Raw genomic sequence first — 18,031 nt, 5'->3', positions numbered from 1 at the left:
CAATGTAGGTGTCAGAGCTGCTTGAAGATCCTAGCTCACAGAGGATCACGCTAGCCAGCGATCATTAAGTAAAAGTCTTTATTGAATTACAGTTTCCATTCTCACGCTGCTGCGCGCAAACTCTACGTCTAGTAGCTAGATCGGCGAAGCTCCGTCTGAGTCTCCGCCCCGTGAGCACCAACTTAATATCCTAGCCTTGCTCCACCTTTTCCGCCTGACTGTCCTCCTCTGGGTCCCTCTACCCCCCGGGGCCTCCTCCTTCCGGGATTCTTCTGACGCTGACCCGGACCCTCCTGCCTCCTTGCGCCGGGCTTTAGGACCTGGTTCCCTTTCGGGGCTGCTTACTGCGCCGCCTTCCTCTGCATTTGAACTTGGCGCGCGCGCCCAACCTTCCACCTTCCTCTTAACCGTTTCTTCGCTCCCCGATGGAGGTGTGGCCACTCCTGACTCATGCCCTCCCTCCTGTGGTGAGCTGCCCGCGCTTCCCCCCTGGCTCCCTTCCTCTTCCCTGCTTCCTGGCGGTGACGCTGGTCCCGATTTCCAGCTGCTCCCCCCTGAGTCCCTTCTGGCTCTATCTTCCTGGGGTGCCCCCCTTGCCCTGGCCACTGGTGCTCCTTTCTGTGAATCCTCTGATTCACTGGAAAGACTAGGAGATCTCGGGTCGTCGTCATCACTCATCTTTTCTTCTGCCTCCTCCCCTTCGCTCTCTGTTTCCTCCCTTGCCCGTGCCTCTGCTCCTAAACCCCTGACAGTAGGTCTTTCAAGACCGGTGTTATGTGGTCTCAGCGGCTGCCCCCAGTCACCAGTCTAGCTGCCGCATTCTGGATTAGTTGTAGTTTCCGGGTCACCTTCAAAGGTAGCCCCACGTAGAGCGCATTGAAGTAGTCCAAGCGGGAGATAACTAGAGCATGCACGACTCTGGCGAAACAGTCCGCGGGCAGGTAGGGTCTTAACCTGCGCCTCCATGGACAGCTGTGAGTCCAAAATGACTCCCAGGCTGCGCACCTGGTCCTTCAGGGGCACAGTTACCCCATTCAGGACCAGGGAGTCCTCCACACCAGCCCGCCCCCTGTCCCCCAAAAACAGTACTTTTGTCTTGTCAGGATTCATCCTCAATCCATTAGCCGCCATCCATCCTCCAACCGCCTCACACAGGACCTTCACCACCTTCACTGGTTCTGATTTGAAAGAGAGGTAGAGCTGGGTATCATCTGCATATTGATGGACACCCAGCCCAAACCCCCTGATGATCTCTCCCAGCGGCTTCATATAGATGTTAAAAAGCATGGGGGAGAGGACAGAACCCTGAGGCACCCCACAAGTGAGGGCCCAGGGGTCTGAACACTCATCCCCCACCACCACTTTCTGAACACGGCCCAGGAGGAAGGAGCAAAACCACTGTATAACAGTGCCCCCAGCTCCCAGCCCCTCTAGACGGTCCAGAAGGATGTTATGGTCGATGGTATCAAACGCCGCTGAGAGATCCAGCAGAACTAGGAAACAGCTCTCACCTTTGTCCCTAGCTCACCGGAGATCATCAACCAGTGCGACCAAGGCAGTTTCAGTCCCATGATGAGGCCTGAATCCCAATTGGAAGGGATCCAAATGGTCTGCATCCTCCAGGCGTGCCTGGAGTTGTTCAGCAACCACTCGCTCAATCACCTTGCCCAAGAATGGAAGATTTGAGACTGGGCGATAGTTGGCCATACTGGCCGGGTCTAAAGATGGTTTTTTAAGAAGCGGTTGAATGACCGCCTCTTTCAGCGGATCTGGGAATGTTCCCTCACAGAGGGAAGCATTCACCACCCCGCAGAGCCCATCACCCAGTCCTTCCCGGCTAGCTTTTATAAGCCAGGATGGGCAAGGATCAAGGAGACAGGTGGTTGGTTTCACGCATCCAAGCAGCCTGTCCACATCCTCGGAGGTAACAGATTGAAAGGCTTTGGTACGAGTCCCAGTTGTAGTGGGCAGTAGAGGGGTCCCGTTTATCAGACATGGATGCATGCTTCAGTCAGAACAACAGCGGTTTGCTCAGACATAAATTCCTGAGCTGCAAAGTGAAGTCGCAGTAGAGAGGAAAGGAGGAGGAGGAACTTGTATGATTTTAATACTACTCTTGAATGCTGAGAATTCCTGCTGAGAATCTGAGCGTCCTGCTCCTGCCTCCCTCCACCAGGCCTAGTGTGGGGCCTGACAGGCTACAAAAGGACTGCTGCTGCCCAGCAGAGCATTCTGTTTACTTTCCTTTAAGCTGCTTTTTAATTGTAGTTTTTCATTTTTAAAAAAATTGTTTTAAACTATTTTTACGTGTGTGTGTTTTGGCGGGAGGGGTTATTTGGCTGTTTCTGTTTATATTTTGATTATATATTTTGTGTTTTTATGTTGTAATTTTATCTTGTGAACCACCCTGAGACCTGCGGGTATAGGGCGGCATATAAATTTAATTAATAATAATAACACAAGCTATACAGTATGAACTAGCAGATAACATTTGAGAGAGGTTGCTGTAAAACAAGTTTTTTCACTCTGGCACAATATGCACTTTTACAAATGTTTAATTCTCTCTCACAGAGTGTTTGTTGTGGGGGAGGAAGGGAAAGGAGAATGTTAGCCGCTTTGAGACTCCTTAAAGGGAGTGAAAGGCGGGATATCAAATCCAAACTCTTCTTCTTCTTCCCTTTTACCACTGAAGTGTCATGGAGATGGAATTCTTTGCTTGCGTTGGGAGATTAGGAGCTGCCTGACACCGTGTACTCCAGTATTGCCCATTCCATAATGCTTCTCCATAAGCCTTCTTAGCTTACTGTTCTTTTAACTAGAGGGGCAGGGTTTGTCCTCTAGAAACTGCTACCCTCCAGGTGCTGTGGACTACAGCTCCCTTCGGCCTGGCCATCAGTCCTGGCGCCTCAGGTGATGTAGTCTAGAACATCTGGAGCGTGGCAGGTTGGGGAAAGCGTGCGCTAGAGGTGAACCTGCAAAGTGAAAGTGCCCTGCCACTGAGCTTTGGACCCAGATGGTACATTGGCCATCCACGTTCAGAAGCTGCAAGCTATAGAACAGGGATGAGGAACCTGTGGCTCTTCAGCTGTCATTGGACTCCAGAGCCCATCTTCCATGGCAGTTGTCCATGCTGCCAGGGGCTGATGGGAACTGGAGTCCAATAACATCTGGTTGGTCACAGATTCCTGTAGCATACAAAATAAAATTCATTTCTCCCTCTCTGTCCTAATTCACTGACTGGGTCGTCCCTGAATCAGGGGCAGACCTTTTCAGTTACATGAGCTTCAAAAGTCTTAATCCTGTAGGCAAAAAAGAGAGCAGTGACATGGAACATTTTAAATCATACTTTTATTTTCAGAAGTACATAAACTTTCAGCACAGTTTTCTGCTACTCTTGTTAAATACAATTTTCAGTGTCTCAGATCAAAGAAGCTGTTATTCATTTTCACCTGGCATTAGTGTCTAAACACACAAAATCTTCACACTGCACCATCTGCCAGTTCTTGAAAAGATGTTAACCGAGAATGCAAGAGTAAAACAGAACAGGCTTTTCATGTTTAATATACCTGACTTGAATAAATATTAAATAAACATTTTGTCCAACTGCAAACAAGGGAAGAAGATACCTACAGGTGTTTTTTAAAAAAAACAAAACAAAACAGGTTGTTATGAGTAATGGCATATTTAAGGGTTTTGGTAGCTGAAATAATAAAATCTGTTGTGAGGCTGGATAATGTGCCAACACCAAGCCTGAGGTCAGACTTTGGGGATTACAGATTCACAAAGTGAGTTTAGGAGCATACCTATCTTATTTTAAGCCTAACAACAAACAATATGGAATACATATTTGCATTGAAACTAATTTGTTTTTAAAGTAACTCATCAACCAGGGAGAGGCTGCTAGTTACTGAGATTTGTGTTTTTGTGTGTGTTTTTGTGTGTGTGTATTTTAACTGCTCGCCTGCTATGGTCCTGAAGAATATAGTAAGCTGCCTTATGCTAAACCAGACCCTTGGTCCCTCATAGCTCCATATTGTCAACACTGACTGGCAGCGGCTCTCCAGGATTTCAGACAGAAGCCTGAAATTAGATTAGATGTAGAACTATCTGCATGTAAAGCAAATGCTGTCCTACTGAGCTTATTGCTCTTCCCTTAAAACACAAGGGGGTGAATACAGTGCAGTCAACCAAAGCTCGTATATGTGGACAGGGAGGGGGAGAAGGAGGAAAGGCCTTGGCCAGAGAGCCAAGAGACTGGTGGGGAAACAGAGATGCTACAAATGCACTATTTTTATTCAGCAGGGTTTTGCTCCGTGGTGATCGTGGCTTTTAAGCTACAAAGGATGGTTAGCAGTTAGTCACTTGGTTTTAATGCATGGCCTGCTGTTATGGACATTAAACAAAACAAGTGCCTTGCTACCAAGCCCACTAAGATGAAGGGTGAGTTCAAACTGCATTGATCTACAGTGGTACCTCGGGTTAAAAACTTAATTCGTTCTGGAGGTCCGTTCTTAACCTGAAACTGTTCTTCACCTGAGGTACCACTTTAGCTAATGGGGCCTCCTGCTGCCACCGTGCTGCCGGAGCACGATTTCTGTTCTCATTCTGAAGCAAAGTTCTTAACCCAAGGTACTATTTCTGGGTTAGCGGAGTCTGTATCCTGAAGCAGCTGTAACCCAAGGTACCTTGCGTGTTGGATGTAGGTTACAGCCAGCAGTGTTTGGCTCATGCCCATGACCCATCCTTGGAGATACTTTGCCCTGCTGTTCCTGGTTGCTGGTGCTGCCTTTTTCCCTGTGAGAAAGCAGCAACCTCTGTAGGCCTTGTTCTGGTGCAGAAGGGCCTTCCCGGGGGGGGGGGGAGACATGGGGCGAGGCAGTAGTGACACTGGAGAAAGTAGGTGTACTCAGGGTGGGGGACACATGCAGAGACGGGGAGAACATCTTGCACCAGGTTCCCCTGGAAACCTGGAACAGGCACTGGCTCTTTTCTGATCCCATGTACAAAGGCTTTCCGATAGGCTGTCACTATGGGCACAATACGTAAGAGAGAGTTAGGAACATAGGCAGCTAAGATGGAGTTCCGACTCCACTGTTGGCAGGAGCATGCCTCTGAATGCCAGCTTCTGGGAACTGCAAGTATGGAGAGTGCTTTTGTGCTGAGCTCCTGCTTGCGGGCTTCCCAGGGGCATCTGGCTCGCCGCCATGCCAGCAGGATCCTAGACCTAGATGGGTCTTTGGCTGCTCCAGGAGGGCTTTCCTTACGCCCTTCCGTTGCACAGTAAGGCGGATAACTTGTCCAACTAGCCTAGCCTTTTTTCCTCTGGCTGGCAGTGCTTCTCTGAGATCTTGGGCAGAGGTCTTCCATGTCATCTGCTCCCTGAGCCTTCCTCATTTGGTTGGCAGGTCCAGGGACAGTGCAGGAGGCCTTCTGCATGCAAGGCAGCAGCTCTGCCACCCAGCTGAGGTTCCCTCAACCAGTCAGTTCAGCAGAGGCCAGCTGAGTGTAAAATAGGAGGTGTTGCATGAACAGACATTCACGAACTGGCCCAAGCATACTGATTCTAAATCAGGTATGGCGAACCAGTGCAGTGGGTAGAGCACTGCCAGATTAGGCTGCAGACACCCTGCTTCAAATCTCATGCAGTTCTGAGACACTCTGGTGGACCCTGGGCCAACTGCTACCTCTTGAGGTTTCTCCAGGCTGTTACTGTTTTGTAGGAGGGATTCAAGTGCACACCTGGAAATTTAGACTTGTTCCAATGAAGGGGATTAAATGAGGATGAATGCTGGCTGTCACCACTCCATAAACAAGTCTAGAGGAATCCTTGGTAAACTTTGTGTAAGCAAATCAATAGGCTGCAGTGGAGGAGCTCTTACTCAAGCCTAACCCACCATTATTAGGAGTGGGGAAATGGGGGGAACATGCATACCCCATGCTCCTGGAACAAAAGGGTGGGACAATAAATGCACTAAATTAAAATATAGATGGCACTAAATTCTACTGGTTTTTAAAAAGTAAGATCATAGCTTAAGTTGTTCTGTGAGCTCAATTAACTTGGCTCTGTTTTTGGGGTATTTCAGATACACCTTTCAAAAGGAAACCTCTTTAACAAACCCGGGGCTGCAAAATGTAGTCCTGCACTTTGTCATCAAAGGATCAGTGAAGCACCTAGGATGAATTTTTATGCTCTTCAATCCTTTGAACCTTCAGCCCATCTGCCTAATTTCAAAAGATTTCTGAAAGCAATCATTTTGAACCTCTGAGAAGAGTGATTTGTCCCTCCCCTTGCAAGCTTAAGAGAGAGATCACAGCTACGCCATATCACAGCTACTTTAATACTCAAGGAGAATCCTGGGAGCTGTAGTTGGTCAAGGGTGGTGGGAAGTCAAGTTCTGTGAGATCAGCGCCCTTAATAAAGCACAGTTCCCAGGATTCTTTGGGGGAAGCCCTGACAACGAAAACGGCGTAAGTGCTTCAATGTATGGTGTGGATGTGAGAAAAGAGAGGGGGGTGAAATGAAGGAGGGAGACAAAGGTGTGGCCTACTCTGCCCTTTGGCTCTGGCAATGACCACTGCTGAAATGTGACCCACAACAGACCACCCCTGAGCACAAGAACCACCAAGAAGATTTCCCACTCTTGCTTTGGGGAGAGGTTAAATAAAGCTGCCTCAGAGGAGCAGGCAGGAAGCTTGTTCTATTGGCAGGAAAGATGGATGTCCCTGTACCCATTTTCTGGAGCAGGAGCCTCAGCTGCCAGGGGAAGAGCCTTGAGCAAGTGGTCCATGAGCTGGGAAAGGGATTCATCAGCCACAAGGAGTGTCTTGCGTGTGTGCGGCCACTTCAACAGCGCACGGCCTGCTGCATGGAGGCAGAATTGCTGCTCAAATGGTTGCGCAGATGCTTAGCGAAATCCACCTGGGTTTGAGAGAGGACTTGGTTGATGAGGGACTTGGGCAGCCATCCCTGGGAGAGAAGGGGGGAAAGAGCAACATCATTATGTGTTCAACTTAAAGGGTTAATTCTGTGAAGGTCTCCCTGCTATACACAAGGTCTGGAGTAATAAAAAAGAGGCAAAACCTCTCTGTTCATCCCCCCCCCTCCCCCGGTCTCCTCAGTAAAGTGGTATCAGGATTTATTTTTCTTTCTGGACTCTGCGGGCGCAGCCCCTTTTACACTTTTCCTGCTTCTCCTGCTTGTCTGCACTTCCTAGGCATGGGTCCGAGAGGTTTTCCCATGGTTTGCCATAAGCATCAATCTACAGGAAGCCCAATTCCGCAGCAAATAGCAGGTTTTCGCAGGAAAAGTGGCTGAGCAAACGAAAATCCTCTCGGAACCAGGCCTAGACAGCAGAGACAAGCAGAAGTGTGGACAAGCCCTCAGAGCAGTTTTACAGTCTATCCCTCTTCCCAGGGAACTTTGGGAATAATAGCCCTGTGAGGGGTGTATGGGTCTCCTAACAACTGTCAGCACCCCTAACAAATTACAGCTCCCAGGATTCATTGGGGGGGGGGAGCCAGGAATGTTAAAGTAGTATCGTTGTGCTTTAAATGTATGCAGCCGCAATTCATCTTATCATCAAATGATGGAGAGTGGCAGGGGGGGAATGCAGGAGGAACCCTTGGCACAGCGCTATGTATCTTCTTGCACAGTTCATCTAACTAAAAAATACCCTCTTAAGAGCCCCAGAAAGTGGATCCCTCTTAGTGACACCTGAGACGACTCCCTGCAGAGCTGAATGCACAGCTGTTTATGAAAGTTGCACCACCCAAATCATGGCAAGAGGATGATCTCTGGCAAAACCAATGGATGCAGTGATTTAGCTCAGTCCACCGTGTGCCTGTACCTTGAGGTCGATGCTGAGAAGCCAGGTTAACTTGGTCTGGGACGGGTCACCAAGGAGAGGCCGAAGAACCATACACGTGGGGCCATTCTCAGCTCTGTGGGAGGACAGGAGAGCATCATGTTAGCATATTACACAAAAAACGGAGTACCCCAAATTCAATCAAGGAGAAAGCAATCGAGAGGGGGACGACTCTTTACCTAATAACCCCTTTCTGTTCAGGCATCGCTGCATAGGTGGTGGACATGCCAGCCAGGACACAGGTTGAACCTCTCCTCTTGGAACAACGGACACTCACAAAGTCTCGTGGCCCAACGATGTTGCCAGGGGTTGGGGCTGCAGTTTCGTGAGTGATCACCGTGTCGTTGCCGATCTTCTGCAAGATCTGGAGAAAGATGGCCAATGAAAACAAAGGGTTGTCATTTTTCATACAGGGATACTTACTGCACCTCCTTGCTGGTAGCTGATGCAATTCCTGCTATGGCCGACAAATTCCTTTCCTGCCTCACTTTTGGGAGGAGCGCAGTGCTGATTACTTTGGGGAAGGGAGAGACAAGAGGCAGAAGGAGACTTCCCTTTGTTCCTAACACGTGATCGGTGCTACCAACATGGGCAGGAAGCACACAGTGTAAAGGTCACCAGCCACAGCCGGGTGCGTAATGGTGGCCCACAAGATGTAGCAATGGCATCAACTTGGATGGCTTTAAAAGCAGTTTTGATGAGTTCATGGAAGATAAGGCTTTTAAGGCTACTAACCATGATGACTAGGTTCTGCCTCCAGTGGGAATCATGAGGGGGCCTTTCTTCTGTCCTTTGAAGGAGGGAGCAGGAGGGAGCCAATTCCCCACGAGCCTGCGTGGCCTATGAGCCTTACAATGGAGATACCCCACAAATACCATAATGCACCCATGTCTGCATGATTACAGATCTGAGACACTTAACACTAGAGTCTAAAACTGGCCAGAAGCGCTGCCCAAACACCTCATTAATGCTCATGTTTTACAGGTGTGGAACACTGAGATCAAGACATTGGTTAGCTATGCTGAGATTTGTTTTAAAGACTTGAGATTTTAATTTGTTGTCGTTGCACCACAAGAAGCAAGCAACGCTTGGTGATTTACTGTGAATCATCCAAGGAATCTTTCAGTAGATCCCAAACTTTCTTCAGACCACCCCTCCTCTACAATATACTTTTTCTACTAATAGCTACGCAAAAAATCACTGATCAGGCAAAGCAATGTGCTTTACAACTCGTTGCAGAGTTGAATGCGTAAGCCATTGGCACAGTCTCCTTTCGCCAAGAATGCGTTTCTGTGTGTGTTTACCTTGACTTCTTTGACATTCGGGTTCCAGTCTCCCATCTGCTCCATCCTTTCCACTAACTCGCTATAGACGCAGTCCAGGGGTTTATCAACCACCACCTCTAGCCGGAATACCTTCCCCACATCCGGGAGTACTTTGCTCAGGACTTTGTCACCATTGGCCTGCAGAAAAAAGCAGAAGGGGGTCTAAATTGTTAGCATTGCTGGCTTGCATAACCCAAAGCATGAGAGCTAAGCCCATTATTAGGTAGTATGTTGCATCCAGCCCGATTCCCACGTGATAATCTCACAACAGGGCTTTTCCAATGTGCTCTGTATGGGGCTGGCCTTGAAGCTACAACTGGCCCAGAATGTGCTAGCCAGGGGGATGGCTAATGTTAGAAAAGGGCCATAGCTCAGAGGTAGAGCACATGCTTTGCAGGCAAAAGGACCCAAGTTCAAGCTCTAGGTAAGGCTTGTCTGAAATCCTGGAGAGCTACCACCAGTTGGTGTGTGGACCAGGGATGGGGAACCCTGATGTCCTGCAGACGTTGAACTCCACCTCCCATCAGCCCCAGCCAGCAGGACCAATAGTCAGGAGTGATGGGAGCTGAAGTCCAGGCAGCATCTGGAGCACACCATGTTTGACTATGCCTGAATCAATGGATTAGGGTCTATAAAAGTTGCATCAGTAGGACCACAATATTTGCTCCTTTTTTAGGGTAGAAAGATGCAGGCGGGGTGGAAGAGTGAGCAGCATGAAGAAAATTAGGCCCATTTCGATGCAAAATAATGAATTACCACTAGAAGGACCAGCTGCAATAAGCCACCGGCTTGCATGACACACTTTTTTTCCTTTTACACTTGTGAGAAGATCAGAAGGAACCCTTTCCAGCTTTATATTAACCACAGTTCCTCCTAACATCCAAACTCAAAAAACAGTTGTTTGTTTAAACCTGAACCATGGAAAGGGATGAAGGGAAGTCATTGATATCTTAAGGATGTAAAATGTGTATTTGAAATTGTAAAACAGAAAACTTAATAAGAATTATTTTAAAAAATAAAAGATACCTTGGTTTGTGAATTTTAATTTTAATTGTGAATTTGAAATGATATTTTGACCCTAACTAAAATTCAGCTCTCCATCTGAAGGCTGCAAAGTTGGTGACCCCAACTGACATCTTCCCTGATCCTTTGCAAGCAAAGTAGAAGGAAACACCAAACAACGACCCCCATGAACAATGCAACATGCATACCATCACTGTCTCTGTTTTCCAGCCCTCCTGCTCTCCAAGAATTTTAAGTGATTTCTGAAGCGCCTCATCTCCTTGCTTGATGTAGGACATCTCCATTTCATTGAAGAGATTCTCTTCCAGTCTAGAACCTGTTGGAAGTTGGAGCAGGTTTTAATTTAATTTAATTTTTATTTAAAAAACAAAGCTTGTATTTTCAATGCCACCAAAAATTCAGCAGCCCCAAAATGCAAGGATAAAACATGCCCAACAAGAGCTGTGCCTCATTATACGTACTTAGCAAAGAGCTCCTTCTGCGCACATTATTGATCCACTTGCTGGGACCAGGCCTGGTAACTGCAAATTTATTCAGCTCCTGGACAATTGCAGCAGCTGCTTGTCTCTTTAAGCCTGAGGAGAGGAAAGCATAACAGTGGTATTAAAAGCCATATCTGAACCCGTAGAAGCAGGCCCTTTGAGGTCCAGAGAGGCCTGGGATACTTCCAGCTTTCAATGTTCCTAACCATCATTAAAAAACAACAACACAGAAAAATAAAGCACCCAAAAGAGTGAGCTGATCTGAGAGGACATGTTCAACACAGTCTACTCTTGTGCCACCAGAACCAATATATTTTTATTAATATTTATGAATATTTTAAACTCCTTAATGTGACAAGATTTGGACAGTTAACACAGAGAGAAATCTTTTACTAAGTCTAATCTCTTACTTGCTTAAATTTGCAGCTGTAAACTGAGGGCTGTAAATTGAACTGATGTACATACAGTAAAAGCAAGTTGTGAAACTTAATCAGAAGCCGAAAAATTAACTAGTGTACAGATTTGAGCCCTTTGAACTTGACTGCCCTTCCACCCACTCCAATTAGTCCTGAAGAGAATGACTGCCAGTGGTTCTTCATGCAACCCTCCTCCCCGAACCCACCTGCACCTCCAGCTGTTAAAAAAACCCTAAAACTAAATCAGCAGTGACAGCCTGTGTCAGGAGTCCTGTTTGCATTTTATTGTTTAAAACAGTTCTTGACTCCCCAGATGTTGTTGCACTACAAATCCCACCATCCCCAGCCAGCTTAGCCAGTGGTCAGCTCAGGGATGATGGTAGCTGTAGTCTGACAACATCTGGGGACCCAAGATTGTTTTAAACGCTGCTGGAACATTTCTCCATTTCCAAGTTCCTTTGTTGCCTTCTTAGCTTAAGAGGGGAATCCAGGTACAGTAGAAACACTACTCTGCTGATTTTACTACAAAGCTGCCAAACTGATTTCTCCTCTGCTCCATTTGAATGAGAACATTGCACAAATTCTGGTAAAGGCATGTTTACACTGTAAATTATGTACCTCTGTATCTCTTGCTTATTTCTTCAAAGAAAGCACTTAAAGTGCCTTTAATTTATCAGAGTTGTGCAAGAAATCAGGATGCATTACAAACATGCACACAGATTTATGACTATAAAGGCTTTTAGAAACAAGGAACCATCATATGAAAACTGACTCCATTGACCCCCTAGAAAAACCTTAAAGAGCGTGAACAGAATTCGTGTCAATATAAACCAGCGGTGGGGAACCTGTTGCCCTCCAGGTGTTTGTTTGTTTTTTCTTCCTCACCACTGATATTTAATTGCTAAGAATGCAGAAAATATACAAATAGTTGTTACCACCACATTTATACCAAAAGCCATTTTTAAAATTTCCTGCACTTTTTTCCCCTTCTCACATGAGCCAATGCTATCTATCAAAAGCTGCTTTTCAGAACTAAATATCTGCAAGATCAAACAGAGGAAATCTATTTTCTTTGCCTGAAAACGCCTAGTCCTGAAAGTCGCAGAACCCCTTCAAGTCTCAATGAAGTGAGGCCCTCCAGGTGTTAATTGACTAAAGTTCCCATCATCTATGATCATTTCCCATCCTTTTAAAATATTTTATTTATGACTTTCAGTTTTATACATGTAAATAATTTTACAGTCATTTTAACATTTCAAAACTTGACATCCTACCCCTTCTTTCTGCGGTTCCTTAATTTTTTAAAAAATATTTCCTGCATATCCAAATTAACTTAATTTCCTCATTTATTCATCTACTTTAAATATATACACTTATAGAACTGCAGGTTATTACAAGAATCCTGCCAATGTTCTTATCTGTTTACAGTTTGTAAATATTCAATAAACCATTTCCATTCTTTTATAAAAAGTTTGTTATCTTGACTTATTATTTTTTTCGGTTAAGTTTCACCATTTCTGCATATTTCATAAGTTTTTTGTAGCCATTCTTCTTTTGCTTGGACTTTCTTCCATTTTGGGGCAAGTAACATTATTGCCATTGTAGTCGCATACACGAATAAATTTCTATACAGTTTGGGTAGTTCTCTCCCTATAATTCCCAAAAGGAATGAGCATTCTGGCTGGGGCGATGAGAGTTGAGTCCAGCATTTAGAAGACATCGGGTTCTCCAACCCCGATTTAAACTCTCTACAGCTGGGGAGGGGAAAGTACGCCCTAGTTACATTCATAGCCCCCTTAGCTGAGATACTTTAACTAGACATGGAAGCTGTGACCTTCTGCATGCTGCAGCTGAGCTCATCTAAAACCCGTAGAGACTGGCCATTTTTTCGAGGAAATGGAGTACAGTACTTTCTCACCACCCTCAGCCTGCCCTTAGCCAATCTCTACCTGCCTGCTTTTCCTCCTCAAAACCAGTCCAAGGGTTTGCATGGCCTCTTTAGGGATGTACGGTAATTGGAGACAAAACTAGAATTCCTTGCTCTGCCTGTCATTGGCCACAGCTCTCCCTGCTGGTGGTTTCCCTGCTTTCCGCCTTACTTGTCTCAATGGGCAGCAGCCACCACTAGATTCCCCTGAACTACAAAATGTAAGGTTTCCATTTCTGCATGCAACAGACAGATGCATCTAAGGGCATGGCTGGGTTATTTAAAGGCACATGACACACATTTACATGAAATGTACATAGGCTAATGCACAAACATCAATGCCACTGGTAGATAAGGAGAGTTGCGTAGCTATGGTCAACATTACAGTGCACCCTCCCACTATAAGCAAAGTCCCCCCCCCCAAAAAAAGAAAAGTTCTAAAAAGAGGGAAAGGGCAAAAATCCGGGAGCTCACTGCAAAAGACCCTATGCTTCCCAGGCTAGCCATTAACAACATGTCAAGCAGCCAGAAAACGCGAAACATCCATGATAACTTTTTATTCGCTACAACAAAAATTGCTCTTTTAAAGTTATTTACACTTATACATCAATATTTCACCCACTGGATCCCAGAAGATGGCTTGCTAGAAAAGGTTGAAAAGCAACACAAGGAATGAAAAAGCTACTAGCTGCAGCCGTTCAGACAGGAACTGCAGCACCAGGGGAGAGGAGCCGTTCATCATTTCCTTGATTTCAATTCTGTTTGTGCCACAGTAAGAACATACAGAAACAACTTTTAAATCTGGAAAATAGCAGGGAGGCAAAGGGTTCAGCCCTTGCACAATGGATGTGATCTGAATAACCCCCCAAACACACACCAATAGTTGCTATTACCTTTAAAAGAAACTGTAGGAGATTCATCTGATCACATTTACACTGTGTACCCACTATAAGTCATGTTTGAAGCACATTTTCCCCCTCAAAAAGATTCTGATTCTGAAGATGATAGTAATGCTGTTTGGTTTGTACTCACCCATTGTGCTGTGCAGGTGTCTGTAGGAAATGCCGGCACACAGCTTGAAAGTCGCAGGCAGCATCACAGAAGTCTGAAAGAGTTGCGGAGGATCCTGGCTTCCCTGTGTCTCTGAGCGCCTCTGCTGCTGTTTTGCTGGTGTCGCCTCTCCCCTCTGCTCTTAAATAGCCAGCGAAGGATGCTGGTTTGTCAGCAGAGAGATAAGAAAAGACATCACTTACAGCAGGCTGGCTGACACCAAGGCCAAACCCATCGCCTCATGAGCTTGCGGTGGGGGCAAGCAGGTGGGAGGCGTGGATCTCGCAAGAGGGCAGAGGGCAGGCTGCACAATCCCCAAACCCTTCAAGCTGGTTTTCCTGCATTGAAGGTTGCCAGATGCCTTCCTGGCAGAGTTGCCATGCTTTTTAAGCAGCTCTGTGAAAAAGCCAATTACAGCAGCCAAAAGTTTTTCCTTTCTCTCTCTGAGTATCTTGAGCAAACTTTTTCAGCAGGGGGCCAGTCCACTGTCCCTCAGAGCTTGTGGGGGGCCAGACTATATTTTTTTGGGGGGGATGAACGAATTCCTATGCCCCACAAATAACCCAGAGATGCATTTTAAATAAAAGCACACATTCTATTCATGTAAAAACACGCTGATTCCCGGACCATCCGTAGGCCGGATTTAGAAGGCGATTGGGCTGCATCCGGCTCCCGGGCCTTAGTTTGCCTACCCCTGATCTTGAGCTTCTCAGGCAAGCGGGTGGACACAGTGCCCAAAGCAAAGCTGGCATCAGAAACAGCAGTAGGGACTGGTGCCCATTGGGACAGGTAAGGCAGAAAGCAAGGAGCCGAAATGCAGTTGGAGTCAGCGCCAAGTGCAGACGGGGCGGAGCAAGCCTTCAACAGGGAGATCCAACCAATGCAGGCTTTGTCCCCATCCTTCTCGCTGCTGAGCAAAACGACCGTAGGACAATTCCCTGGAATACTTGTAAGTAAGAAGGCAAGCAAGTTGAAGCAACTGAGGTAGCATCCCATTCCAACAGCAGGTTAAATACAGTGGTACCTCGGGTTAAGTACTTAATTCATTCCGGAGGTCCGTACTTAACCTGAAACTGTTCTTAACCTGAAGCACCACTTTAACTAATGGGGCCTCCTGCTGCTGCCGCACCGCCGGAGCACAATTTCTGTTCTTATCCTGAAGCAAAGTTCTTAACCTGAAGCACTATGTCTGGGTTAGCGGAGTCTGTAACCTGAAGCGTATGTAACCTGAAGCATATGTAACCCAAGGTACCACTGTACTTCTGCTGGAAGTACTGAAGCAGAGACTCTGGGCTTACCCACACTAACCTTTTGCCCCTCTCTTTCCAGGCACACATCTGCGCTTTAAAGTATCTGATGGCTTTAATTCTTTCTTTTTATTTTGCCCTGGAGCTTTCCCCATGAAAACCTGCCCTTTAGAGCTCGGTCAGAGCAAATGGCCATTCAGTTTTTCCATGGATTGCCATTTGCTCTTATTCAGCTTTAAAGAGTGGGTTTTCACAGGGGAAGTTCCGTGGGTGGGGGATGCACTCTGACATAAAGCTTTAGAGCTTGGATTGTGCCCGGAAAGAGTGAGGGAAGGTATGTGTTTATAAGCCCTCAGCTGGCCACCTGTCAAGGAAGCTGCAGCAAACGTACATAGGAAGCTGCCTTTTACTGAGTCAGACCACTGGGTCCATCTTGGCAGTGTCTCCACTGACTGGCAGCTGCTCTCCAGAGTTTCAAATAGGGTTCTCTCCCAGCTCCACCTCTACACAAGGAATTGATCCTGGGACCTTCTGCATGCAAGGCAGGTGCTCTTTTGCTAGGGGACCCCAAGTTATTATTAATATTATAATAATTTATTATTTATAACCCGCCCATCCAGCTGGGTTTCCCCAGCCACTCTGGGCGGCTCCCAACAGATTAAAAAAATAGTAAAACATCAAACATTAAAAACTGCCTTCAGATGTCTTCTAAAAGTCAGATAGTTGTTTATTTCCTTGACATCTGATGGGAGGGCATTCCACAGGGCGGGTGCCACCACTGAGAAGCCCCTGTGCCTGCTTCCCTTCAGTCTCTAAGATTCTACCTGTGGTGTCATGGACGGAGTGTTGAAGGTTGAGTGGGTGAGGCCCAGAGTTCAAATTCCTGCACAGCCATGAAATCCACTGGGTTTTACATGGTCAACAGAGGCTTGGGTCCAAATAACATGAGATGCTAAGGATACAAAGCACATTTTTCCCTTCAGAGAATTCTAGGTGCTGTTGTTCACTGTGGGCTGCTGGGAATTGTACCTCTGTGAGGGATAAACTGCAGAACCTAGAATTCTTTGAGGGAGGGGAATGTCATTTGAATGTGCTTTATTATTATTTTTTAAATAATATTTATTACTTTTCCAACAAATTAAACACTAAAAAGACAATACCATACATTAAGCTAACAAAACAAAACAAAAACAATAAAATAAATCAAACAATTTCATTATCCCATCTTTCATTCACTTATTTCCTCGACCTCCTCACACCTCCCTTTTTGTATTCCACTTCTGTTAATTATTTCAGCAATTCCTTTCCATCTTCCTCTGTTTTCTATCCTATAATTATCTTTACTCATTCTAACCTTATTTTTTCCTTTAATACTCTATTAATCTATTTATACTCAACTCCTTATAACGTTTCTACTAAAGGCATATAACTTCATTCCAACATTTTTCTGTCATTTGAATGTGCTTTAAAGGTATTCTTCTTCTTTGGCGATCACTCGTAGCCGAGTAAGATTGTCTTCCATAAACACGGTTTTAACAATGAGTCCTTAGGTGACTGTGGAGGCCAATTCTGGATCCACACGTGCTTCCACAGTGGGGACATTGGTTTCCTGGTGGGAGTTGATCACATTGTGGATTTGCCAAGCATGCCTTCCTCTTATCACGTTTCTCCCTTGTGTCTTGAGTTCAAGTGTCTTCAGCCTTTGGTAACTGGAGCGCTCGCAGGCCAGTGTTTCCCAGTTGTCAGCGTTTATACTACATTTTTGTAGATTTGCCCTGAGACAGTCGTTAAACCTCTTTTGTTGACCACCAGCATTACGCTTTCCATTTTTAAGTTCAGAATAGAGTAGTTGCTTTGGAAGACAATCATCAGGCATCCGCACAACATGACCAGTCCAACAAAGTTGATGTTGAAGAATCATTGCTTCAACACTGGTGATCTTTGCTTCTTCCAGTACACTGATATTAGTTCGCCTGTCTTCCCAAGTGATGTGTAAAAATTTCCGGAGACACCATTGAAGTAATCTTTCGAGGATTCCATATATTTAAAGGCATAGTGTATACACAGCCTGGATGTGTCACTTGGGAGATTGTTTTTTTCTAAACAGATTAATAGCGGTCATGGGGCCTCCCCTTCTCTGCGTTTCTGACAATAGTTCATACTCCTGATGGGATCTTCACCTCTCCCCACCCCACCAGGCCTAACAACTGCTTGGGGGGCTGTCCCTGAGTGCTCGTGTTATGAGAGAGGGAAAAGAGCTTTTCTCTGCTGTAAGAAGCGGAGCCAATTTTTGTTGCATAACATTCAGCCAAGGGCACTGCCACAGGCTGAGAGGTGCTCCAGCCGGGGCTCCAGCCCAAACTGCAACATCAGAGCCCCCGAGCTGTGCAGAGCCCCAGTTTATGGCAGGAAGGGGACAATAGAGAGGTCTTAACATGGGGAGGGGCAACCTGGTGCCCTCCATATGTTGCTGGAATACAAGTCCCATCAGCACCAGTCAGCATGGCCAGTGGTCCAGGATGATGGGAGCTGTAGTCCAGCAATACCTGGAGGCCACAGGACCCCCACTGCTGTCTTAACCAGTAGGGCAGAATAGAGCATTCTTGCTCAAGGGGAAGAGCTTGTCACTATTTTTATTGCAGTTATTTATATACTTTCCGAGAGTCATTTGTTTTTGTTTTTTAAAGCTGCTTGTC

General features: G+C 46.1%; 1 protein-coding gene across 1 annotated transcript; it reads right to left on the bottom strand.

Moving 5' to 3' along the window:
- Positions 1 to 3,329: 3,329 nt before the first annotated feature.
- Positions 3,330 to 14,217, bottom strand: STAR (steroidogenic acute regulatory protein). Its single transcript, XM_081172249.1, has 7 exons — positions 14,071 to 14,217; positions 10,675 to 10,788; positions 10,402 to 10,529; positions 9,170 to 9,328; positions 8,045 to 8,229; positions 7,848 to 7,941; positions 3,330 to 6,967 (listed from the first exon to the last, which is right to left on the bottom strand). The coding sequence occupies exons 1-7, from the start codon at positions 14,132 to 14,134 to the stop codon at positions 6,845 to 6,847; spliced, it is 867 nt and encodes a 288-aa protein (XP_081028375.1). The 5' UTR covers positions 14,135 to 14,217; the 3' UTR covers positions 3,330 to 6,844.
- Positions 14,218 to 18,031: the final 3,814 nt, after the last annotated feature.

This window comes from Podarcis bocagei, assembly GCF_964188305.1.
Source record: "Podarcis bocagei genome assembly, chromosome: 15".
NCBI lineage: Eukaryota > Metazoa > Chordata > Lepidosauria > Squamata > Lacertidae > Podarcis > Podarcis bocagei.
This window is presented reverse-complemented; position numbering and strand designations above follow the sequence as displayed.

What these genes read in the sequence shown, in the direction of transcription:
- STAR (XM_081172249.1), bottom strand. Translation starts at nt 14,134, where the DNA reads ATGCTGCCTGCGACTTTCAAGCTGTGTGCCGGCATTTCCTACAGACAC. An exon ending in GGAAAACAGAGACAGTGATG is followed by an intron (nt 9,329 to 10,401) that starts GTATGCATGTTG and finishes TTTTTTCTGCAG; the next exon opens with GCCAATGGTGACAAAGTCCT. An exon ending in CGAATGTCAAAGAAGTCAAG is followed by an intron (nt 8,230 to 9,169) that starts GTAAACACACAC and finishes ATCTTTCTCCAG; the next exon opens with ATCTTGCAGAAGATCGGCAA.